The sequence below is a fragment of the Oncorhynchus tshawytscha genome, linkage group LG26 (genome assembly GCF_018296145.1).
Source record: "Oncorhynchus tshawytscha isolate Ot180627B linkage group LG26, Otsh_v2.0, whole genome shotgun sequence".
Classification (NCBI taxonomy): domain Eukaryota; kingdom Metazoa; phylum Chordata; class Actinopteri; order Salmoniformes; family Salmonidae; genus Oncorhynchus; species Oncorhynchus tshawytscha.
The window spans coordinates 43,331,808-43,355,931 of NC_056454.1; the positions used below are offsets into that span (position 1 = coordinate 43,331,808).

General features: G+C 42.7%; 1 protein-coding gene across 4 annotated transcripts in view; it reads right to left on the bottom strand.

Annotated features, from left to right (window-relative positions):
- LOC112225647 (rho GTPase-activating protein 15) overlaps nucleotides 1–24,124 on the bottom strand; it is a 69,622-nt gene that overhangs the window by 9,086 nt on the left and 36,412 nt on the right. For 2 of the 4 annotated variants that reach the window (XM_024389770.2, XM_024389772.1), the window contains exons 8-12: nucleotides 23,948–24,082; nucleotides 20,735–20,833; nucleotides 18,578–18,655; nucleotides 16,419–16,553; nucleotides 1,399–1,504 (exon numbers count right to left, since the gene is read on the bottom strand). In XM_024389770.2, coding sequence (XP_024245538.1) covers nucleotides 1,399–1,504; nucleotides 16,419–16,553; nucleotides 18,578–18,655; nucleotides 20,735–20,833; nucleotides 23,948–24,082 — 553 coding nt within the window. The remainder of the gene's footprint in view (nucleotides 1–1,398; nucleotides 1,505–16,418; nucleotides 16,554–18,577; nucleotides 18,656–20,734; nucleotides 20,834–23,947; nucleotides 24,083–24,124) is intronic. The other 2 variants (XM_024389771.2, XM_042306675.1) reach the window with 2 other exon arrangements.

Sequence of the window (24,124 nt, forward strand, 5' to 3'; positions counted from 1 at the left end):
TTTAGAAGATTTTCTCAGTGTCTCCTCTCTTTCTCTCCTCTGGCAATCTCAGAGAAAATATATTATACTATACCTGGTCCTCTCTTTCTCCTGCAGCTCCTTTATGTAGTTTTGCATAATATAATATGTTGAATAATAGTCCATTGACAGATTTTATGAGAATAAGTGAAGTAAAGTTAATGATGCATTATTTTGCCCAAATGGTTTCACTGCAAGGGGATTGTGGGGACAGAGTAAATCCCAGGCAGTGCCTCCAAGTCTGTGTCTGCCACAAAATGACTTCCCCCTGTCCTCTCACCTTGAAAAGTATTAAGCCAGAAGATGTCATGTGACAGAATGGCAGGAGAAGGGGTCCCTAGGGACCAGATCCAGGACTTTGGCTGCTATACCCCTACCTACTGATGTGGTTTAAATCTTTATTCACCTCTTTCTCTCTCTCCCTCTCGCTCTGTACTGCTTTCACTCCCAGTCCCACTCTCTGTTGCTAGGTACGTGTGCCCAATCTAAATTACACAGCAGACCACAGTTAATTAGGATCATGTGTGATTTATTTATTTACTTATTATTTGCCCTTTTTCTGCAAACGTAAACCCTTTATTTAGGTGTTTCATTGCTGTAAGAGAGAAAGAAAGAGAAATAACGAAAGAGAGCAAGAGAGACAGAGACAGAGATTCTTCGGGGGTATCTCTGCAGGCGATTCTGCATGGGGATATGAGTGAGGGACTAATTGAGGGACCTGGCATTCGGAAGCAAACAGACAAACACACACACACACACACACACACACACACACACACACACACACACACACACACCACACCCGTCCTCTGCTGCAGCCAAGGGGTATGTTCCAGTTAGGGAGGGGCTCATCAATCTAAAATGATTCATTTGGCCTCCTGTGTGGGGTGGTAAATATGGGTAAGATGGGATGGAATACCTCTCCTGGGACATGGGTTTAGCCATATGGCCCCTTTAGCCTGGCCAGGACTGTCAGAGTGGACCGAGGCCAGGCAGGCAGCACTGAGGTCATTTCCCCCTTCCCTGTACACATGGGGCCAGGATGCTTCGGTCGGGTGGGGGAAGGGGGATAGGAGGGTCATATAAACTTTCTACCAAGCTTGATGTTTTAGGCTGACCCTCTGTTGTCAATCAGATTTTTTGAAACACTAACAGATAAGATACTTTATGAGTTCTATCAGTAGCTATTGTAGTACCATTCGCCTGCTTTATTCTACAAATCAAACCCAATGTTATTGGTCACATACACATATTTAGCAGATGTTATTGTGGGTGTAGTGAAATGCTTGTGTACCTAACAGTGCAGTACAATGTGTCCGAATTCTGGACTTTAAAAAACAACATGTCGCGCTCCAATGACATGAAAGGCTGTGAACTTACGTCTGCAGGTGTCTGAAGAGTACTCTCATGGTGTCCTGGTTGGGTTTAGGGAGCTGAAGTACTAGCTTCTTCATCACCTGTACCTTCTGTTTGCATTCCTTCGTCTCTGTTCAGAAGGAAGATTTTGGGGAATATCACTACAAAGATTGATAATCCAAATGTAGATGTTTGTCTGATTATACACATTCAATTCAAGAATTAGTGAGACTTTACATTGTGTGTTAATGGATGATCACTACTGTTATTACTGGAAGCCATTAGAGCCTTAGTGTTACTGAAACACAACACTTAATGGCTGACCAATTAGCTGTCCGGCTGGAATGTCCTAGTCTCCAACCCTCCAATGGGATGTCAGATGGGCCCTTACCCATAATGCAAAAGCCTTAGAGAGACGGTAAACTGTTTTGCGACATTGTATCTGATTTATGACCTCTATAAATTGGTAGAATCCATCGTGTTTTGATGGCTGATGGGTAACACTCCTCTCCTGATAGTGTATGCCTGCAGGACACTGTGCTTTAATAGGTTAAAAGAATACACCAATGAACTCTCTCAAACACTGTGCATGTGTTTCAATGAGAATGGTGAGACTTTATTTGATTGCAATCAAACAAAAATAGAAACCTAATACATTGGTCAGATGAGTTAGATAATCCCAGAGAGAAAATCCTTGATGATTTAGTACTCATAGGGGGGCAGGCCAGGCGGGGACGTCAATACAACCATCCCAGAGATCAAGCTCATTTTCCACCCCAAACGAATTTAGCGTGTTAATGTGAACAGATGTTTGCTTGCTGTAATGCTATTCCATTTAGGAACAGTTGGGGAAACACATGTGAATGTGTGTGTTTCTGTAGTTAGCTAAAGAGAGAGAGAGAGTGAAAGAAAATAACTGAAAAACAAGAAAACCCTGAAAACTGCAACAGTCAGTAACAGATCTACAGTCAGTAACACATCTACAGTCAGTAACACATCTACAGTCAGCAACCTATACATAGTCAGTAACAATCAGTAACAGATCTACAGTCAGTAACAGCCAGTAACACATCTACAGTCAGTAACAGTCAGTAACAGTCAGTAACACATCTACAGTCAGTAACAGTCGGTAACAAATCTACAGTCAGTAACAGTCAGTAACACATCTACAGTCAGTAACAGTCAGTAACAGCCAGTAACAGTCAGTAACACATCTACAGGCAGTAACAGTCAGTAACAGTCAGTAACAGTCAGTAACACATCTACAGTCAGTAACAGTCAGTAACACATATACAGTCAGTAACACATCTACAGTCAGTAACAGTCAGTAACAGTCAGTAACAGATCTACAGACAGTAACAGTCAGTAACACATCTACAGTCAGTAACAGTCAGTAACACATCTACAGTCAGTAACAGTCAGTAACACATCTACAGTCAGTAACAGTCAGTAACAGATCTACAGTCAGTAACAGTCAGTAACAGATCGACAGTCAGTAACAGTCAGTAACACATCTACAGTCAGTAACAGTCAGTAACAGTCAGTAACAGTCAGTAACAGATCTACAGTCAGTAACAGTCAGTAACACATCTACAGTCAGTAACAGTCAGTAACACATCTACAGTCAGTAACAGTCAGTAACACATCTACAGTCAGTAACAGTCAGTATCACATCTACAGTCAGTAACAGTCAGTAACAAATCTACAGTCAGTAATAGATCTACAGTCAGTAACAGTCAGTAACACATCTACAGTCAGTAACAGTCAGTAACACATCTACAGTCAGTAACAGTCAGTAACAGATCTACAGTCAGTAACAGTCAGTAACACATCTACAGTCAGTAACAGTCAGTAACAGTCAGTAACACATATACAGTCAGTAACAGTCAGTAACAGTCAGTAACACATCTACAGTCAGTAACACATATACAGTCAGTAACAGTCAGTAACACATCTACAGTCAGTAACAGTCAATAACAGTCAGTAACAGTCAGTAACACATCTACAGTCAGTAACAGTCAGTAACACATCTACAGTCAGTAACAGTCAGTAACACATCTACAGTCAGTAACACATCTACAGTCAGTAACAGTCAGTAACAGTCTGTAGATGGGCGGGAATATATACGGCTGTGATTATAATCGAAGAGAATTCCCTTGGTAGATAATGCGGTCGACATTTGATTGTCAGGTGTCAGGTGAACAGAAGGACTTGAGTTCCTGTATGTTGTTGTGATCACACCACGTCTCTTTAATCATAAGGCATACGCCCCCGCCCCTCTTCTTACCAGAAAGATGTTTGTTTCTGTCGGCGCGATGCGTGAAGAAACCAGCTGGCTGCACCGATTCCGATAGCGTCTCTCCAGTGAGCCATGTTTCCGTGAAGCAAAGAACATTACAGTCTCTGATGTCTCTCTGGAATGCTACCCTTGCTTGGATTTCATCAACCTTGTTGTCAAGAGACTGGACATTGGCGAGTAGTATGCTAGGGAGTGGTGCGCGATGTGCCCGTCTCCGGAGCCTGACCAGAAGACCTCTTCGTTTGCCTCTTTTATGAAGTTGTTGTTTTGGGTCGCAGGCTGGGATCCATTCCGTTGTCCTGGGTGGAAGGCAGAACACAGGATCCTCTTCGGGAAAGTCATATTCCTGATCGTACTGATGGTGAATTGACATTGCTCTTATATTCAGTAGTTTCTCCCGACTGTATGTAATGAAACCTAAGATTACCTGGGGTACCAATGTAAGAAATAACACGTAAAAAAAACAAAATACCTCATAGTTTCCGAGGAACGCGAAGCGAGGCGGCCATCTCTGTCGTAAGTTGTAATAGTCAGTAATAGTCAGTAACAGTCAATAACACATATACAGTCAGTAACAGTCAGTAACAGTCAGTAAAACATCTACAGTCAGTAACAGTCAGTAACAGTCAGTAACACATCTACAGTCAGTAACACATCTACAGTCAGTAACACATCTACAGACAGTAACAGTCAGTAACACATATACAGTCAGTAACAGTCAGTAACAGATCTACAGTCAGTAACAGTCAGTAACAGTCAGTAACACATCTACAGTCAGTAACAGTCAGTAACACATCTACAGTCAGTAACATATCTACAGTCAGTAACAGTCAGTAACACATCTACAGTCAGTAACAGTAGGTAATACAGCTACAGTCAGTAACAGTCAGTAACACATCTACAGTCAGTAACAGTCAGTAACACATCTACAGTCAGTAACAGTCAGTTACACATCTACAGTCAGTTACACATCTACAATCAGTAACAGTCAGTAACACATCTACAGTCAGTAACACATCTACAGTCAGTAACAGTCAGTAACAGTCAATAACACATCTACAGTCAGTAACAGTCAGTAACAGTCAATAACATGTATGCAGTCAGTAACACATCTACAGTCAGTAACACATCTACAGACAGTAACAGTCAGTAACACATCTACAGTTAGTAACAGTCAGTAACACATCTACAGTCAGTAACACATCTACAGTCAGTAACAGTCAGTAACAGTCAGTAACAGTCAGTAACACATCTACAGTCAGTAACAGTCAGTAACACATCTACAGTCAGTAACAGTCAGTAACACATCTACAGTCAGTAACAGTCAGTAACACATCTACAGTCAGTTACACATCTACAATCAGTAACAGTCAGTAACACATCTACAGTCAGTAACACATCTACAGTCAGTAACAGTCAGTAACAGTCAATAACACATCTACAGTCAGTAACAGTCAGTAACAGTCAATAACATGTATACAGTCAGTAACACATCTACAGTCAGTAACACATCTACAGACAGTAACAGTCAGTAACACATCTACAGTTAGTAACAGTCAGTAACACATCTACAGTCAGTAACAGTCAGTAACACATCTACAGTCAGTAACAGTCAGTAACAGTCAGTAACAGTCAGTAACACATCTACAGTCAGTAACAGTCAGTAACACATCTACAGTCAGTAACAGTCAGTAACACATCTACAGTCAGTAACAGTCAGTAACACATCTACAGTCAGTAACAGTCAGTAACACATCTACAGTCAGTTACACATCTACAGTCAGTAACACATCTATAGTCAATAACACATCTACAGTCAGTAACAGTCAGTAACAGTCAATAACACATATACAGTCAGTAACACATCTACAGTCAGTAACACATCTACAGACAGTAACAGTCAGTAACAGTCAGTAACACATCTACAGTCAGTAACAGTCAGTAACACATCTACAGTCAGTAACAGTCAGTAACACATCTACAGTCAGTAACAGTCAGTAACAGATCTACAGTCAGTAACAGTCAGTAACACATCTGCAGTCAGTAACAGTCAATAACACATCTACAGTCAGTAACAGGCAGTAACACATCTACAGTCAGTAACAGTCAGTAACACATCCACAGTCAGTAACAGTCATTTACACATCTACAGTCAGTAACAGTCAGTAACACATCTACAGTCAATAACACATCTACAGTCAGTAACAGTCAGTAACACATCCACAGTCAGTAACAGTCATTTACACATCTACAGTCAGTAACAGTCAGTAACACATCTACAGTCAATAACACATCTACAGTCAGTAACAGTCAGTAACACATCTACAGTCAGTAACAGTCAATCCATCTGTTGGCACCTGTTACCTGGTATAGACGACAATAACCTCTTATTTCCTCTACCCTCTCTGTGATCAACATCCTTCTCTAATCTCCAGAGGAAGCCACAGGTTAGGGGTAACACTGATGGCCTAATGGAGTCTACCCAACACTGCTTCTTCTGATTACCCCAGGTTGTTAGCAGACAGACAGAGCCGCAGAGCGAGGCGAGGACAATGTTTGGCCCCCTGTCTGTTGTACCGTGGAGGCTCCCCTTGAGCACGGCCAGAGCAGATGTCTGCGTGTGCACCGAGCTGGCACGGGCACAGGTGGCAGATGCCCGCGTCGGGTGCCAACCCCCGCCAGTTGGGCACAGATGGACAAACATGTTCTGGAAAAGAGAATAGGGCCCCTGACTTTCTGCTCTAGGTGAGCATGGCCTGAGCCATGCTCTGTTCTGTCTCTGTCACTGTCTCCATCTTCGCTCTCTCTGCTCTGTCTGTGGGATCTTTCCCCGTAACTCTCTCTCAACAAAGTTATCCAGTTTCGTTTTTGTCCTCTGTACCAACTATGACTGGAAGTTATCACTGAGATTATCCGAAGTGACTTAAGATGAGAGTTTAGTAAACACACTGAAAGGGACCAGGTAATATATCTGTTAATTAAGTTCACTTTCTAAGAGACGTCTGGTGCTACATAGCTAATCAATAGAAGGCCTCACCCTAATATATTTAATCTAGTCTCCATAACTGGCACAATGGACATGATTCATTCATGACTTTGCCGTTGGTGGCTGACATATTGGAGATGTCCCTCAGCTCACCATTGTGGACAGATGGAGAGGAGGGTGTCATTAATTTAAAGCAGACGGAAATGCCCTGTTCGGATTATAGTATCTGAATGTGCTGATTCACTCCAATGTACCACACCCTGTGACATATAGCCTGACCTGTAAAGTCACACAGGGTCATGTTGCATGGTACTGATTGAGCACGGAAGCTAGTTGAATACAGGGCAGCATTTAGTGCAAAAAAACGGTGTGTAACTTTAAATGAATTGGAAACGGTGCCGTTCTGAAGGACATTTGAAAAATGGGGAGAGGTTGGGTTATGGTTTGGGGAACTCTGTCAGCATGGACGCTGCCTTTTACATACGCCACTCATTGCTTCAAGCAACACCCATCAAACAGAGCAAATGTACCTCAAAATCTGTTAAAAAAAGCATTGAAAAACCTTTTGTAGGAATGTGTCATTCAGTACAAACTGTCACGCTACATAGCAAACGTTTGATCGGACTGAACACACCCCAGGCAATACTGCTCTTCACACAAACGTTCAAAACCTTTAGATCATTTTCAGCCCCGTATAGTTAAGTTTTTTAATTATTTAATTGATGGAGCTGACTCATTGTGGTACCACACAACACTAAATGTGGTACCATTTCATGGAAGACCCAGTTTTCTTTTGTTGATGGATCCAATACTGTTATAGATTTGGCACACACAGGAAAGTAAAGTCTCTCAATGATGGGAAACATCTCAAGGGAAACAGCGTACCCCACAGAAGACTAAACAAACAGTCATGTCAACTTTAGTCCCCGGTTGCAGTGTTAGACAGATTTTAGGGAAACCTAGAGGGGATTAAGTAATTTATGACTTGTTATGATAAGAGACCATTACAACTCCTCATCCAGGTATGCATTCAACACAAACACACACTGGTGGTCCAATGTAATTCAACACCGGATGTGGCGTAGCCCATGGAACTGTCACTTGATCCAGAACAAAGAATGGAAAGTGATTGAGGTGTATGGATTGGAACAAAACATGTTTTGTTTTCTATCTCTAAGTAGAGGTAATAACCTTTATTTATTATTTCATAGTTACTTTCATATTGTATCACTAAAACAATTACTTCCAACTTCCAGCACATTTTATAGACAATTACTGCGAGAGAAAAGAAGAAACCTGTACACTGCTCTTGCTAGTATCGCTGTTCTATATTAGGCTTTACGTATCGGCCTCAAGGGCTTAAAAAGCTCTGACGAAGGCATTGAGGCCGATCTGTAAAGCTTAATGAAGAACAATACTAGGAATACTAGCAAGAGCAGTTTGCAGGTTTCTTCTTTTTTCTCATCTTATTCAATTGTTACCATACACCTGAAATAAGGAAAGCTCAGGTCTTCGTGTGCTTTTTGAACTTTGAATAGACAATTACTGCAGAATAGCCTTAAGTGTTTCAATCGGTGACACAGTGACTAGATACAAATTCACCATCTAAACCACTGTGCATTTAATCCCATTAACAGGGAAACATCATTTGTTTCAGGAAATCTAGTTTCAAAACAGCCTCATCTCCAGCCAGGCGTAGCAAGATATCACCAGAACCCTGTCAGGGCAAATATCAGAAAGCAAATAGTCCTGGAAGTTGTGATTGAGATTGTAAATGGATCGCAATTGTCTGCTTTTGGTTAATGAATAACAATAAGTCTTAGAAGATCATTGAATGACCCCATTTCATAAAAAGGTAATATATTGAATTATTTTGATCAAAGGTCAAATTGAATTATGAAATCATGTTATTCTCAAACTGAAATATTACCATATAAAGAGGTCTCAGCACAATAGAACAGAAGTGTAAATTTCGAGATAGTTTTTAATAATTTGTAAAAAAAAATAATTCATTGCATATTCATGGTAGTGCTTTGCACCACATTTCCCATTACAGAAAATACAAAACATAATTAATACTCATTATGAACACAAGATCACACATCAAGAATCATTCTGTGATTATGATGAGTTTTCTGTATAAGTCTCTCTCAATAAGTAAGATAACAGAAAGAAACCATAGACTGTCATACTAGTCCGAATAACTCCTTCGTAAAGGGCTTGTAAGGCTCTGGGCTCTCTGCTTGCCTTTCTGGGATGTGCACTTTGTATTTGAGGTAGAATAAATACTTACAGGATGTCCTAAATCTTTCTGTTAGTTTTGTTCTAGCGTAATGGTAATTATTAGCTGAACTAGGCCAGGTCAAAAGTTTGTGCAATTATTCATGTACAAATGCTGTGTCTCTTTGAAGCTTGAGAAGTGGGGCGTCACCCAAGATGACCTGGAACTAGCCCTGGGCGTTACCATTTTCCAATAAAGATCCTGATGAAATAGGCATCTGATCAGCTGACCCAATTGTAGCCTGAACCATTTGCAGAATGTAGGATATCACCATGATAAGTATTTACAAACAAAGTAACAAACATTAAAAAGAGGAATATGATTCTCTTAAGTTTGTCATATACTGTACATCCAGTTTTGTCACCCTAATCGACAGTATTATCATAAATACAAAGTTGTTGCTTAAGTGGGTGGATCAACTCCTACTGAGAGAATATATTCTGTTGATTCTCTGCGCAGAGCTGCTTTCCGCTGTGTTGTTTGTGTTTTTGTGTCACTATAGTGACTAAATCAGAGCTGTGTATTAAGCTGTGCTAGCTACTTAGTGATGAGAAAGTCCCTGGCTTGATGGAGATGTGAGGCGAGGAGCAGCTTACAGACTTCTCTCCACTCCTCTCCTCCTCTGGGTTGCCCAGTTACTAACTCACATGACTCCATTTCCATGGTTACTGATGGCACAGACAAGGACCCAACAACTTGGGAAAATATGCATTTTCTTCTAATTAGACATTTTTGAATTAACAGAAGAAGATTTTAAAGGTTGCTGGTCCTCAATTTCTGGGAGCAAAGAATGGAATAACATCTGTTCATGTTAAAAGAGGTCAAATCTGTTTCAACAGATAAAACACAGACAGGCATACTGAGAGTTTCAACAGATACAACACAGACAGGCATACTGAGAGTTTCAACAGATAAAACACAGACAGGCATACTGAGAGTTTCAACAGATACAACACAGACAGGCATACTGAGAGTTTCAACAGATACAACACAGACAAGCATACTGAGAGTTTCAACAGATACAACACAGACAAGCATACCGAGAGTTTGCACACAGGCATGACCATGTAACATGTTAGTTTACACATTTACTGGAAACACTAACAACGTCACCACCATCCTCTACAATCCAACCCCATGGTTTCAGTGTTCAAACATAAACTATAGACATAGTGCTCTAACAAGATCTCACTCAGTTCAACAAGATCTAACTCAATTCATAGTGTTTGCATTGATTTGCTTGCAGGAAAAAAAGGAGTGTTTGTCTGCGAGACAGGTGGCTGGAGATTCCAGATTCCCCTCTCTGATACTGAGGCCCACATGAATAATAGAACGTGGTAAGTTGGTGCCAGGATCAGGGCCTGCAAACACAGCTGCTCCCCTCAGCCTTCCAAGAATGAACAGCACACTGGGAAGGGAAACAGGGAGATAGGGCCTGCATGGGCCCCACCTGAGGACCTCAGACTGAGCAACTAATCAAACCTACAGGCTGAGAGGGAGAGGAGAGAGAGGGAGAGGAGGGAAGATAGAGAGGAGGGAAGGGAGAGAAAAGAGAGAGGGAGAGGAGGGAAGATAGAGAGGAGGGAAGGGAGAGAGAAGAGAGAGGGAGAGGAGGGAAGGGAGGGGGAGAGGAGAGAAGGGAGAGGGAGAGAAGAGAGAGGGAGAGGGAGAGAAGGGAGAGGAGAGAAGGGAGTGAAGAGAGAAGAAGAGGAGGGAAGGGACAGAGGAGAGTAGAGAGAGGGAGAGGAGGGACGGCAGAGGAGAGAAGAGAGAGGGAGAGGAGGGACGGCAGAGGAGAGAAGAGAGAGGGAGCGGAGGGATAAGAGGGAGAGGAGGGAAGAGATAGGGAGGGGAGAGAGGGAAGACAGTGGGAGAGGAAGGAGAGAGGAGAGAAGAGAGAGGGAGAGGAGGGAAGGGAGAGGGAGAGAAGAGTGAGGGAGAGGAGAGAAGGGAGAGGGAGAGAAGGGAGAGGAGAGAGAAGAAGAGGAGGGAAGGGACAGAGGAGAGAAGAGAGGGAGAGGAGGGAAGAGATAGGGAGGGGAGAGAGGGAAAAGAGTGGGAGAGGAGGGACGGGAGAGGAAGAGAGGAGAGAAGAGAGAGGGAGAGGAGGGAAGGGAGAGGAGAGGAGGGAAGAGAGAGGGAGAGAAGAGACAGGGAGAGGAGAGAAGAGAAGAGAAGAGAAGAGAAGAGAAGAGAAGAGAAGAGAAGAGAAGAGAAAGAAGAGAAGAGAAGAGAAGAGAAGAGAAGAGAAGAGCGAGGGAGAGGGAAGAGAGAGGGAGAGAAGATGGAGGGAAGGGAGAGGATGAAAGAGAGAGGGAGAGGGAAGAGAGAGGGAGATGAGAGAGGGAGGGAGGGAAAAGAGAGGGAAGAGAGTGGGAAGAGGGAGGGAGAGGAGGGAAGGGAGAGAAGAGATAAGGAGAGGAGGGAAGGGAGAGAAGGGGGCATCTGTTTATACATAAATAGAGTGAAAACTAATGAAACAGGAGACCAGGAAGAGAAAGGAAAGAAGATGCAGGACTGAAGATATGATGTGATGATAAGTGTTTGTATTTAGGATATTTAGGAGATAACAATATCATATCGCTCTCCGTTATCTGTGGCTGAGACATTGATATGAAAGGACTGGACTACATACAATAATACTCCAGACATCATGTTGTAGTACACAAGCTCTTAGCCCATGACTCAGGTAACAATACAATACTGCCTGTTTCTTCCTGGAACGGTGGTTTCAATTAGAGACCTAGTGATGTGTACTCAAGGCTGCCTAATCAGCCCACCATCCATCCACACATCCATCCATCCACACAGGCCACGGGCCCATAGAATCTCCCCCTAATGTGACCCCATTACAGGGCCAGCCAGCACAGGCGATAGGACTAATGATGACAACCCATCTTCATCACCAGAAGACAATCTCCCAGTGTCTCCCAATCCCAGTGTCTCCCAATCCCAGTGTCTCCCAATCCCAGTGTCTCCCCATCCCAGTGTCTCCCAATCCCAGTGTCTCCTAATCCCAGTGTCTCCTAATCCCAGTGTCTCCTAATCCCAGTGTCTCCCAATCCCAGTGTCTCCCAATCCCAGTGTCTCCTAATCCCAGTGTCTCCCAATCCCAGTGTCTCCCAATCCCAGTGTCTCCTAATCCCAGTGTCTCCCAATCCCAGTGTCTCCTAATCCCAGTGTCTCCTAATCCCAGTGTCTCCCAATCCCAGTGTCTCCTAATCCCAGTGTCCTAAATGGGGGATGACGGCGTCAAATAGCTCTGTTTAGTAATAATGGGTTTGCTGCAGATGAGGCCTTGCTCTAATGTTCTGGATAGTTCTACCAGCTCGTTATCTTGGACTACGACTAAATGACAAGGGTCAGGTGGTTACCATGTGCTGACACCAAGTTATTTCCCAGTATCTTTGCAGTGTAAATGAATGGCATACCTCAATGAATGGTATACGCCTCCATATAGTGGCTAATACATCTATTTAGTTGCCCTCTCACATTAAAACTACATTAAGTTAGTGGTGAATCTGTAGTGACCCTGGTCGTTTCATCTCTACGGTGTAGCAGGTTATCCTAATTACACCTCCTGCTATGAAGGGCTTTTTACATTGCTAATTAGTTGTCTAAACGCTGGCTGAGCCTCATCAGCCGTGCTCATGCTCATCTGATTAACTGGATAGAACCACCTTGAGCGTCAGAGGGGATTCTGGTCTACATTCTGGAGCATGTAAATATTTATTACCAAATTATACCACCACCTTGGGATTGTTTTCGCAATCTGTTTTCGGGGGCTTCTAGGGTTGCAAAGTGAATATTTGGCCATGGGATGGGCATTGATAACAGCAGGCACTTGTGTTAAAATGACACATACATAACAAATAGGCATTAAATAGGGGAATAATAAAAATCACATATTAAATAAAGCACATTATTCAATATCATCTCCTTATGTTTCGTCCATGGAGCTCAGGCGAGTACTCCAACCCTGAGGTGGCATTACATGGTAGGTATCTTTTCAACCTTTATTGGCATTGTTTACACAAGGTTAACAGTGGCATCAGTTGGACGGCAGATAGGGTGGAGGCCTGATCATTGGCATGATAGTGGTTCATTCAGAGAGAGAGACTAGACAGATAGAAAAACACATGTTGCCTTTATGAGACAACTTGGTGTACTGTAAATGGAGTGAATGATAAAGTGTACATCCTGTTCAGCAATGTTCCCTCAAAGTGTTTTCATCACTGAGAAAAGGTCTGCTGGGTGCAAACTTGAGCGATGTGAACATTTACACTTGGGGCGGCAGGGTAGCCTAGTGGTTAGAGTGTTGGACTAGTAACTGGAAAGTTGCAAGTACAAACCCCCGAGCTGACAAGGTACAAATCTGTCGTTCTGCCCCTGAACAGGCAGTTAAGCCACTGTTCCTAGGCCGTCATTGAAAATAAGAATTTGTTCTTAACTGACTTGCCTGCTAAAATAAAATAAAAAACATTTACTGTGAACACTGAGGCTGAGCAATATGAACATTTACTGTGAACACTGAGGCAGAGCGATATTAACATTTACATTTACTGTGAACACTGAGGTAGAGCGATATTAACATTTACATTTACTGTGAACACTGAGGCAGAGCGATATTAACATTTACATTTACTGTGAACACTGAGGCTGAGCGATATTAACATTTACATTTACTGTGAACACTGAGGCTGAGCGATATTAAAATTTACATTTACTGTGAACACTGAGGCAGAGCGATATTAACATTTACATTTACTGTGAACACTGAGGCAGAGCGATATTAACATTTACATTTACTGTGAACACTGAGGCAGAGCGATATTAACATTTACATTTACTGTGAACACTGAGGCAGAGCGATATTAACATTTACATTTACTGTGAACACTGAGGCAGAGCGATATTAACATTTACATTTACTGTGAACACTGAGGCAGAGCGATATTAACATTTACATTTACTGTGAACACTGAGGCTGAGCGATATTAACATTTACATTTACTGTGAACATTGAGGCCGTACAATAGCAGCCAATGCGTAGTGTTCAATGTTGGCCTACAATCCATGACTTTTGAAAAAAAAACATGCAGGTCTTGATATTAACCTGAAAATGTTGTTGTGCTGTTTGATGCAAGAAACCACTTAACTAAATAAAATGCATCATTATTCCCATACCATTATTACCGAGAATCAGACACATTATGCTACTCTCTGCCTATTGGCTACTTAGCTTATTCAAGCCTATCAAAATACAACACCCCTTTAAGACAAAAAAACAAGCTCTTTACCTGACTGGCTTCAAGACAGAAAAACAAGCTCTTTACCTGACTGGCTTTTGAAAGATGTCTAGAAATCTACATGTTTTGTCCTCTTGTAGGAAACAATCACTCCCCCATTTCTGACTACAAATGATCTATAACTGGACTAATAACACACTAACTAGTAAAGGAAATGAACAACATGTGCACATGTGGCTACATGCAGCTCTCACTTTGATCTGAAAACAAGCACATCTTGGTTAGGTTGCACCAGTCTGTGTAGAGTACAGACTAAGTCCTGTGTGTCAATGCAATTGAATCCTACTCCGATGCGTTCTGCTTAGAACAAAATCTCTTGCATAGTTGGTTTTGCATTCTAAGTCTTGGATAGTTTGTTTTGTTTCGGTGTGTTGCATTGAATTAGCTAATATTGCGTTGATTCGATCACAATTCCCACAGTAAAGGGAAACGTTGATCGTGTTATCTAAGAGGGAAAACTCTAGAAAGTTGAGTGAAGTTCAATCTCGTGCTTCTCTATTTCTTCTCCTCGGCGTTCCCGGGAGAGCTGCGCACTTAGAGGGAACAGAGCTGCGCACTTAGAGGGAACAGAGCTGCGCACTTAGAGGGAACAGAGCTGCGCACTTAGAGGGAACAGAGCTATTCAGTGTCATCTTAATGTTCTTAGATTATGTAACCTAACGTTTTAACTCTGATGTTGTTTTGCTCTGAGCCAATACGTGGAGATAGTGGAAGAGTCTCTCTCCATTCTCTCTCTCTCTCTCTCTCTCTCTCTCTCTCTCTCTCTCTCTCTCTCTCTCGCTCACTCTCTCTCTCTTGCTCACTCTCTCGCTCTCTCACTCTCTCGCTCTCTCACTCTCTAGCTCTATCACTCTCTCGCTCTCTCACTCTCGCTCTCTCACTCTCGCTCTCTCTCTCTCTCTCACACTCCCCCCTTTCCCCTCTCTCTCTCTAGGGTGAAGGCCTGATTATTGGCATGATGGGGGATAATTGAGTAGTGGGTTGGTGTGGTGTGGCATGTGTAGAGGGTTGTGTCCGTGTATGTGTAGAGGGATGTGAGTGGGTGTGCGTTTGTGTTTGTGTGTGGTGGAGCGAGTGAAAGTACGACGACACATGACTTAGTGGCAGATCTGATCTTGTGATAGCTTCTGCCTGGACTGCCAGCCCTGGCTGGTTTGGCCTTTAGCCTGCGGAATTCCCCCACTTAGGACCAGGTGATTTCAGGGATGAGAGAGAAAGAAAGAGAGAGAGAGAGAGAGCGAGAGAGAGAGAGAGAGAGAGAGTGAGTGGCCCAGCGAGAGAGAAAGAAAGTGGGGAGAGAAAGAGAGAGAGAGAAAGAGAGACAGAGAGAGAAAGAGAGAAAGAGAGAAAGAGAGACAGAGAGAGAGAGAGAGAGAGAGAGAGAGAGAGAGAGAGAGAGAGACCCACATCACCTCACTGTTCAACAGCAACCTATTTTGACTGGACAGATAGAAAGCTGTAGATAAGGCTGCCACCTTTAAGAAACCACTTGGTGTACTGTAAAAGTGAATGACACCATGTAAATACTGTTCAGCATCATCATAACGTTCTAAGAGGATTTATTCTCTGCCTCCAAATTCAACCTACATTTCTAACTCTGATCTTTGCTCTGGGCTCATACCTTGGTGCCAAGTGACCATGTGGAAATATGGCTATTGATTTCACCTCTGTTGTTTTCCAGATAAGCGGAGGAGTTTCAACGTAGCACAGCTCTCTCCTCTCTCTCAATGCAATGTTCAATTTAAGTGCTTTATTGGCATGGGAAACATATGTTAACATTGTGAATCTCTCGCTCTCTCTGAATGAAATGTAGTTTAGTGCTTAACTGAGCGGCCTTGAGGACAACGTTTCTAGAGGCAAATAAAAGCATATGAAGTATAGTATAAACAGGATTAATGTTAACACAACAAAGGACTGTGTGTCACTATGTAAAACCCAGGCTAGCCTACATATGTCACTGGTTACACAGTTCTGACACAAACAACCATTCATCTAGATCTAGACATTTTCAATGCAGTCCATATTTTCACTCTTCTTGACCTTAAAATGAAGGTGACTGAGACCTGATTGCAAGTGCATGCCTTGCAAATATGCTTTAAAAAGGAGCTGACACTAAAATGTATGTGCTAATGACAAACAAAAGCAGCCCCAGCTGGCCTGTATACTCACTGATGGCCTCCACAAACAGCTCAAAGAATGGGAAGGGAAACAGCGGCTCTGGCAGCTCCCGAAAAAACATCTTGAGCGCCCCGGTGACAACGTGGATGTCCTCCCATTGGCTGTCGTCCAGGTTAAATTCCACCTCTGGGACATCACCAGGAAGAGATGGGGAGAGAGAGAGGGGGAGAGAGAGGGGGCGTGGAGAGAGAGAGAGAGACAGAGAGAGAGAGACAGAGAGAGAGAGACAGAAAGAGAGAAGGGGTGTGGAGAGAGAGAGACAGAGAGAGAGGGTGGAAGAGAGGGGGGATATGGAGAGAGAGAGAGAGTGAGAGAGCGAGAGAGAAAATGTGCAAGAGAGAAAGGAAACAGGAGAGGGGAGAGAGAAGGAACAACACAGCTTTAATTGGGATAATTGGAGAGGGCTAATTACTGTGCTAATGTTTACCTGCTAACAGCGGCGCTCACTAACAGGCTCCCAGCTACCCAGAGATCTGATGAAGCAGAATGTGTCTCTGTTTTAGACTGACAGATACCTTCTGCTGAAATAAGTTATTTCTGAAAACCCTGGGTAGTGACAGAGACATCAGGTGGATACCTGATTCAGAGGCACCCGGCTCAATATGTCACAGGAGGGCAGCAGTAGGCCTATGATCCAAAGCCAAGATGAGAGGGCCTGAAGCTCTGAAGACAGTGGAATGGTCACATTATGGTGTATGTTGAAACCGGAAATAAGCCATAGTTTATTTCAGGCAACCTTGTCACATGATCAGAATATAGAGCCGTGGGATCTTTTAATAGAGATAATAATCTTAGAAATATTTCATTCATGTTTTGAAATGTACCTGATTTGTTGTCAAGATGCTCCTAATCTTTCCTTCATTCTTTTGGACTGTTGGACTGCTGGACTGTTGGACAGTCAGACTCATAGAAAATGACAAAGCAAGTGGGTATGTCTCTCTTTCCCTGGACAGTTTGAGGTATTCACTAGCAGAAAGTCCAGACTTTCAATTAGCCAGCCTCTCCAGTGTGTCCACTTGACACATCTGAGTGGATTGTTAATCAGCCCATGGTTGCCTTGTACAAAGACCCACAAGAAAAAGTGAACCTGCTGCATTCTATATGGTCCTGAAGGACATAGTAGCCTACTACATGGTTGATGCTTTCAAGCCACTCTCACTTGAGCTTGTACTGTACTGGCTCTGTACAACTATGGGGGTTGGGAGCACATTCAGGAGACATGGAATGAGTGGGACAGAATGTAGGCACATGGTGTCACTGTGTTAGAATGCTCAGAATGTGCAGAATGTTGGTGATGTCACTCTTCCCACAATGTCCCCGCGTCACAAACCACTTCTTTAATCTGTAGGACTGCAGGGCACAATAAAACATAATGGTGTGTCTAAAGTAGAAAGTTGCTAGCTTTCTTCAAGACATAAAAATACATTCCAGAATGATACATTAGTTTAAAGGTCAACCGGTCTATTCTTCCTTCTCAGAGCTCTGGACAACAACAGACAAACGTTCTCTTGTTGGTTTGATGGAGGAATCCCCCATCAGCCCCTCACAAGGAGACCTTGGATAATTCAGATGAAGTAGGTAGACGTGTTTCACTGGAGGCACAGATCTGACTTGAAGTCTCATGAGGGATGCTTCGTTATCCTTCCGTTTACTCTGAAAGATCCCATTCTTAAGGTATTTGGGAATCTTTTTTTGCATTTGCAAAAGACAGTCTTGTGATCACTTACTCAGTCAACAAGAATATGTCTCTACAGTTATTCATCGTTTAGCTGTAAAGTAGAATTACTCAGTAATTACTCAGAATTATCCATGATTTCAGCAGAACACAGTCATGGTTGTATAAATTTTATCACAAAGAACACCTCAATCCAATCCTGTGTGTTCATTATATGATATCCAACAGAAACTGAACTGTATGAATCCATAATAGGGACAACTATATTAGTTTACTGGGAATGTGGCCGTAATACAAACAATTTAACATACAAACAATCACAAGTGAATCAAACAACAGAACATACCTTGGTCAACAAAGAATCAAGTGAATCAAACAACAGAACATACCTTGGTCAACCAAGAATCAGGTGAATCAAACAACAGAACATACCTTGGTCAACCAAGAATCAAGTGAATTAAACAACAGAACATACCTTGGTCAACCAAGAATCGTAACTTCTGGATGGTGGCAAGATTACCACTCACTCTGTAGATGCCATCAGCCTCTAAACCTGGTGGATACAAGATAGACACAAGCCTGTGACATACTACACACTTTGACAAGACCAAGTTTTAATTTGGACCTAGATTAACAAAATTGACCAATTTAGAAAGAAATTCTGGGTTTTTCGATAGATCATTTTAACATTCACTGCAGTGGAATGGATAGTTCACATCATGCCTAGATTAGAGGCTTTGACTTGGACGCAATACGACTCTGTAATGCAAAATCGCCAGCACATTTTGAGTCACACTGCCGCTGGCCAGAGGTAGCCGGGGCGACATGTTCTTCTGGTCTTTTCTGTCAGTTGCTCTAATGAATGTCCGTCCACATTGCTGAGCATTTGACAGTGGAAGGCGATATACTGTACGGCTGTCACTGGTGGGGTAACTAGAGGATATGGTTGATTTGAAAAAGTAAAGCAGACGTACAAGGTTTCATTCTTTGCAAGGCATTCTTGTATAATGTCATGGCTATTTTCTGCAGCTCAAATGTTAAAATGTCCAGATGAATTTGACCCCAACGTGTTGGGCCCTTTGTTTACATACAAGGCAGTCAGAAGCTGTTTGCTTGTACTTTTCCTGCTGTATCCAGAGCCTGGCCAAATGTTGCTTGCTTGTGTGTGTGCAGGGCTGGCCCTTGCCACTCTGCAGCCATAGGTGAGACCAAAAACTGCTGGCCCCACAAAACTGGAATAGTCCCAGTAAGCAAAATGACATTTAAAATACATATTTTCCAGACATTGAAGTTAGGTTCATTGTAGGTTCTGAATGAAGGGTGAAAAGATATTTTCCAGGACATTGGAAAGCCATCTTTTCCTGGAACTTGACATTTTTTTATTATCCGGACATAGAAATCAGGATCAATTTTGGTTCTCAATGAAATTTGAAAATAATTATTTTCCTGATGTTGAAAATACGTATTTTACAGACGTTGAACATTTGTATTTTCCGGATGTTGAAATCAGGCAAATGTTGGTTTCTGAATGAAAGTTAAAATATGTAATTTATTGATGTCTATCTTTGGGCCAAATCAAGGCTGGTCTGGGCAAAATGTGAACCAAACATAGATGTCTATGATTGGTACAGAGTTGGTGAATGCCAATCTATCTGGTAAGCCTACCGTTTGTAAAACACCAAAAAAACAAGATGTCCAAAAGACATCAGCTCTGCTTACTGGGCTGTAACCTACCAAGTCAGCCCGCAATGGAATTGAATGAATGCCCATCCATGTGTTAGGACCACTGTTTGTAAAACAGGCCCTTGTCTTGGCTTTATTAGTCCTGATTCCAGTGACTAATCAATGTGTCTATTTAAGCCCTGAATATCAGCTACCCAACATTATCAGGAGTTATCCTGAGCCTATTGGCAATGTGTTCACACAGCAGGAAATGCAGAAGCAATTCATTTTTTCGCTATGATCAGCTTGTCAAAAATGTGTGGATATAAAATTGAAATCACTGATCATGACAATGGGGTGAAACTCATGGACAAGTTGTCAATGCCCCTTCCATATTTACCTATCCTGCTTTTAGGATATGTTGTTTGTTAACATGACAGCAAATGTTTTATTCGATTGAGAACCATTTAGGCCAGGCTACTTGATCGGAGAAACCTGCATGATGTTGTCATACAATTTATCTCCAGTCTGTAGGCTACAGAAACGGCCACATACTCTTTCTACTATGTCCTGTGTCTGCTACATGATTGACAGCACCCTGTGGAGCCGGCTGGGAATGGACAAGCATAATATTATGCGCCCCTACCTTTGACAAAGTGCCCGTTGCTTATTAAAGGGTGGCATCAGCACTCACCTAAAAATATAATTATGCCACTGGTTGAGAGGAATTGTCATTGTTTTGGGGCAGAATTAAGTGAGGCTTGATATGTTGTTGTTGGAGGTGCGTCTTGGTCAGTGTAGCTCAGAAAACGCAGCCCTCATCAATCTTCCACCATAGGCAGTCGCCTAATCCTGCCTAATGAGCGGGCCGTCCGTGTGTGTGTCTGTGTATGTGTGTGTGTAAGTAGTTAAATTATTTCCCATACACAAAGTACTTACTTTCAACATATTTTTTCAGAAAAGTACATACCTCTTTTTTCAACGGCCTCCACACACTGCCTGACGAAATTTGGCACAGTGGTCCCTTCCCGCTCACAAAGTGCCAACAAGGGACACCCAAACACTCTATCTGTGAAGAAAAACACATGGTTTATTCAGGAAAAAACACCATTCCCCAGAACTACTGAATTAAAGCTACAGTGTAAAAAGTATTGAAATGAGCGATAACATCAAAGAGAACATCTTCTGCATTTAATTGTGCTGAACTGTGTTTTTTCAGATCTTAAATGCACAGAGGAGGAACTTGGTGGAACGGTAGAGTATCTGTTTAATAGGCCATTTCCATTCACACCTGAAACATCTCATAACTACTGTCCCTTGATCATTGTCATTAGGTTGAGGGATAGGTTATTAATTCATAGCATTTCTCTTGACTCTTACTGCCCTTGTTCTCCTCTGATGGCTGTTTCCAGAACAGTGTTGATAACAGTACATAGGTTCCACGGCTACACTGGTAAAGGATCATCAATCTAATGGTGAACCATTAGAACACTGAGTCACCCAGGCAGCTTAGCTCCAATCAGACAGAGAGGGGGACCACATTCTCTTTGCTCCAATCAGACGGAGAAGGGGACCACATTCTTTTTGCTCCAATCAGACGGAGAGGGGGACCACATTCTCTTTGCTCCAATCAGACGGAGAGGGGGACCACATTCTTTTTGCTCCAATCAGACGGAGAAGGGGACCACATTGAGAAGGGGACCACATTCTTTTGCTCCAATCAGACAGAGAAGGGGACCACATTCTCTTTGCTCCAATCAGACGGAGAGGGGGACCACATTCTCTTTGCTCCAATCAGAACACATTCTCTTTGTTCCAATCAGACAGAGAAGGGGACCACATTCTCTTTGCTCCAATCAGACGGAGAGGGGACCACATTCTCTTTGCTCCAATCAGACGGAGAGGGGGACCACATTCTCTTTGCTCCAATCAGACGGAGAGGGGACCACATTCTTTTTGCTCCAATCAGACAGAGAAGGGGACCACATTCTCTTTGCTCCAATCAGACGGAGAGGGGGCCACACCACATTCTCTTTGCTCCAATCAGACGGAGAGGGGGACCACATTCTCTTTGTTCCAATCAGACAGAGAAGGGGACCACATTCTCTTTGCTCCAATCAGACGGAGAGGGGGACCACATTCTCTTTGCTCCAATCAGACGGAGAGGGGGACCACATTCTCTTTGCTCCAATCAGACAGAGAGGGGGACCACATTCTCTTTGCTCCAATCAGACGGAGAGGGGGCCACATTCTCTTTGCTCCAATCAGACGGAGAGGGGGCCACATTCTCTTTGCTCCAATCAGACGGAGAGGGGGCCACATTATCTTTGCTCCAATCAGACGGAGAGGGGGCCACATTCTCTTTGCTCCAATCAGACGGAGAGGGGGCCACATTATCTTTGCTCCAATCAGACGGAGAGGGGGGCCACAGACGGTTCATTACTCTGCTTTTGTCCATTCAAATATACTGACCTGTCCCTACTGGCAATATACTCAGGCGTTTGTGGTCACTAACTTTGGTCAGTTCATCTCCAGTAGACGCCATATAGGGTTAGCAAAGCATACCTCATCAAACATAGACTGGTATTCAAACTGACAGTGCACAGAGGTACACTCTTTCGCTCATCAACTGGCTTATGTTACTGCATGGGTCCTCTGGAACAGTGCTGTCTCTCTAGCACTGGGCAACATCAAAGATAACCCTCTGTTGTTTATACACTGGAGGGGAGGGTTCGATAAATACAGAAATGACTGCGAGCACCTTTGTATACAAAATCCACTTCCTGGCGCTCAGCGGATAAGCATGGGACATGATGAGGGGGAGGGGAAGGGGGCCAGAGAAATGGAGCAAAATTACCACTCCTAAAGGAATTCAAATAACCCTCGCATTGCATGGATTTAATTTGCATTCTGAAGTACGATAGGAAAGAGGGGGAGGGAGGGAAGGGGGCCTGATTTGAGGAAACACTCTCTGAAGTGTCGTTCTCTTCAGCCCTGACAAAAAGGACAGTCTGAGGGGCACCTGTCCCAAGTATTTCATTTATTCCGTCAATAATGTCCTCTCCCTTTGATCAAGGGTTTGTCCCATGGACACCACATTAAAGGGTCTCCTTGAATCTGGGGGAAATTCCAAATACTGTTACCTTCTTCTAAGGATTGCAAATGTGTTTAAATAATGCCTTAACAGTGTATTATCCTTCAACCGTGGGCTCAATAAATGAGTTCCCCCTGAGAGAAATGGATTATGTGGTTATGTGATTTATGTAGATTGGTGTGTTGTTGTTTTATTTTCAAATATAATCCATTCAGTATAATTGTTTCAATCTCTGTTGAAAACCCAGAAATATGGCAGCAGATCCACAAGGTCTGCCATGAGAGGTGACTGTATAGTTCCCCTAAGGAAAAGCACCTTTAGTAAATCTGCATTCTCTGTGAGAGCTTCCCATGTCTGGAATACACTGCCATCAGACACACATAACTGCACCACATATCACACTTTCACAAAATGCTTGAAAACATGGCTAAAGGTCAATCAGATTTGTGAACATGGTCCCTAGCTGTGTGTTGCCGCTTTCCATGTTGTCTGTTGTCTGTAGCTTGTGAGGTGTGGAAACACTTTGTTGCTTTTATGAATTTTGTCTTGCTGCTTTTTGTTCTATGTTGCTCTGTCTGTATGCTACGTCTTGCTTGTCCTATGTTGCTCTGTCTGTATGCTATGTCTTGCTTGTCCTATGTTGCTATGTCTTGCTTGTTCTATGTTGCTATTGTCTATATTGTAATTGTTTTTAATAACCTGCCCAGGGACTGCGGTTGAAAATTAGCCGGCTGGCTAAAACCGGCACTTTTACTGAAACGTTGATTAATGTGCACTGTCCCTGTAAAAATAAAAAATTAACTCAACTCAAACTCAAACTCAGGGAGAAGAGACCTTTTCAAAACAGTGTAATCACTCACTATCTTCACTAGTTATTCTATAGTTATAAATAATTATCAAGTTAAATTGTGACGTCACATCGGGGAATGCACAGCTACAGTTCAGTCTCCTCTTTCTGATTGAAGCGTAGTCCAAATTGAAAGAAGGTAGTCCAAATGTGCAATACATTTTGAAAGATTTATGTTCCTCACAACATGTGTTGTGTGGTGGAAAATAATTAACGTATCCTGGCAGAATACACTCTTATACCTTTGATGATGCCTTTCTCCTGTAGAGTCTTCATAGAGGGCCGTCTTGTGATGAACTTTTTGAGTCTGTTCTTCACCCCATTCTTATCAGCACTGTCCGACATGCTGTAGGTGAGCTTGGAAGACTTGAACACTTCTCAGGAACACACAGAGAAAGAGACACACGGTTAAATTAAGT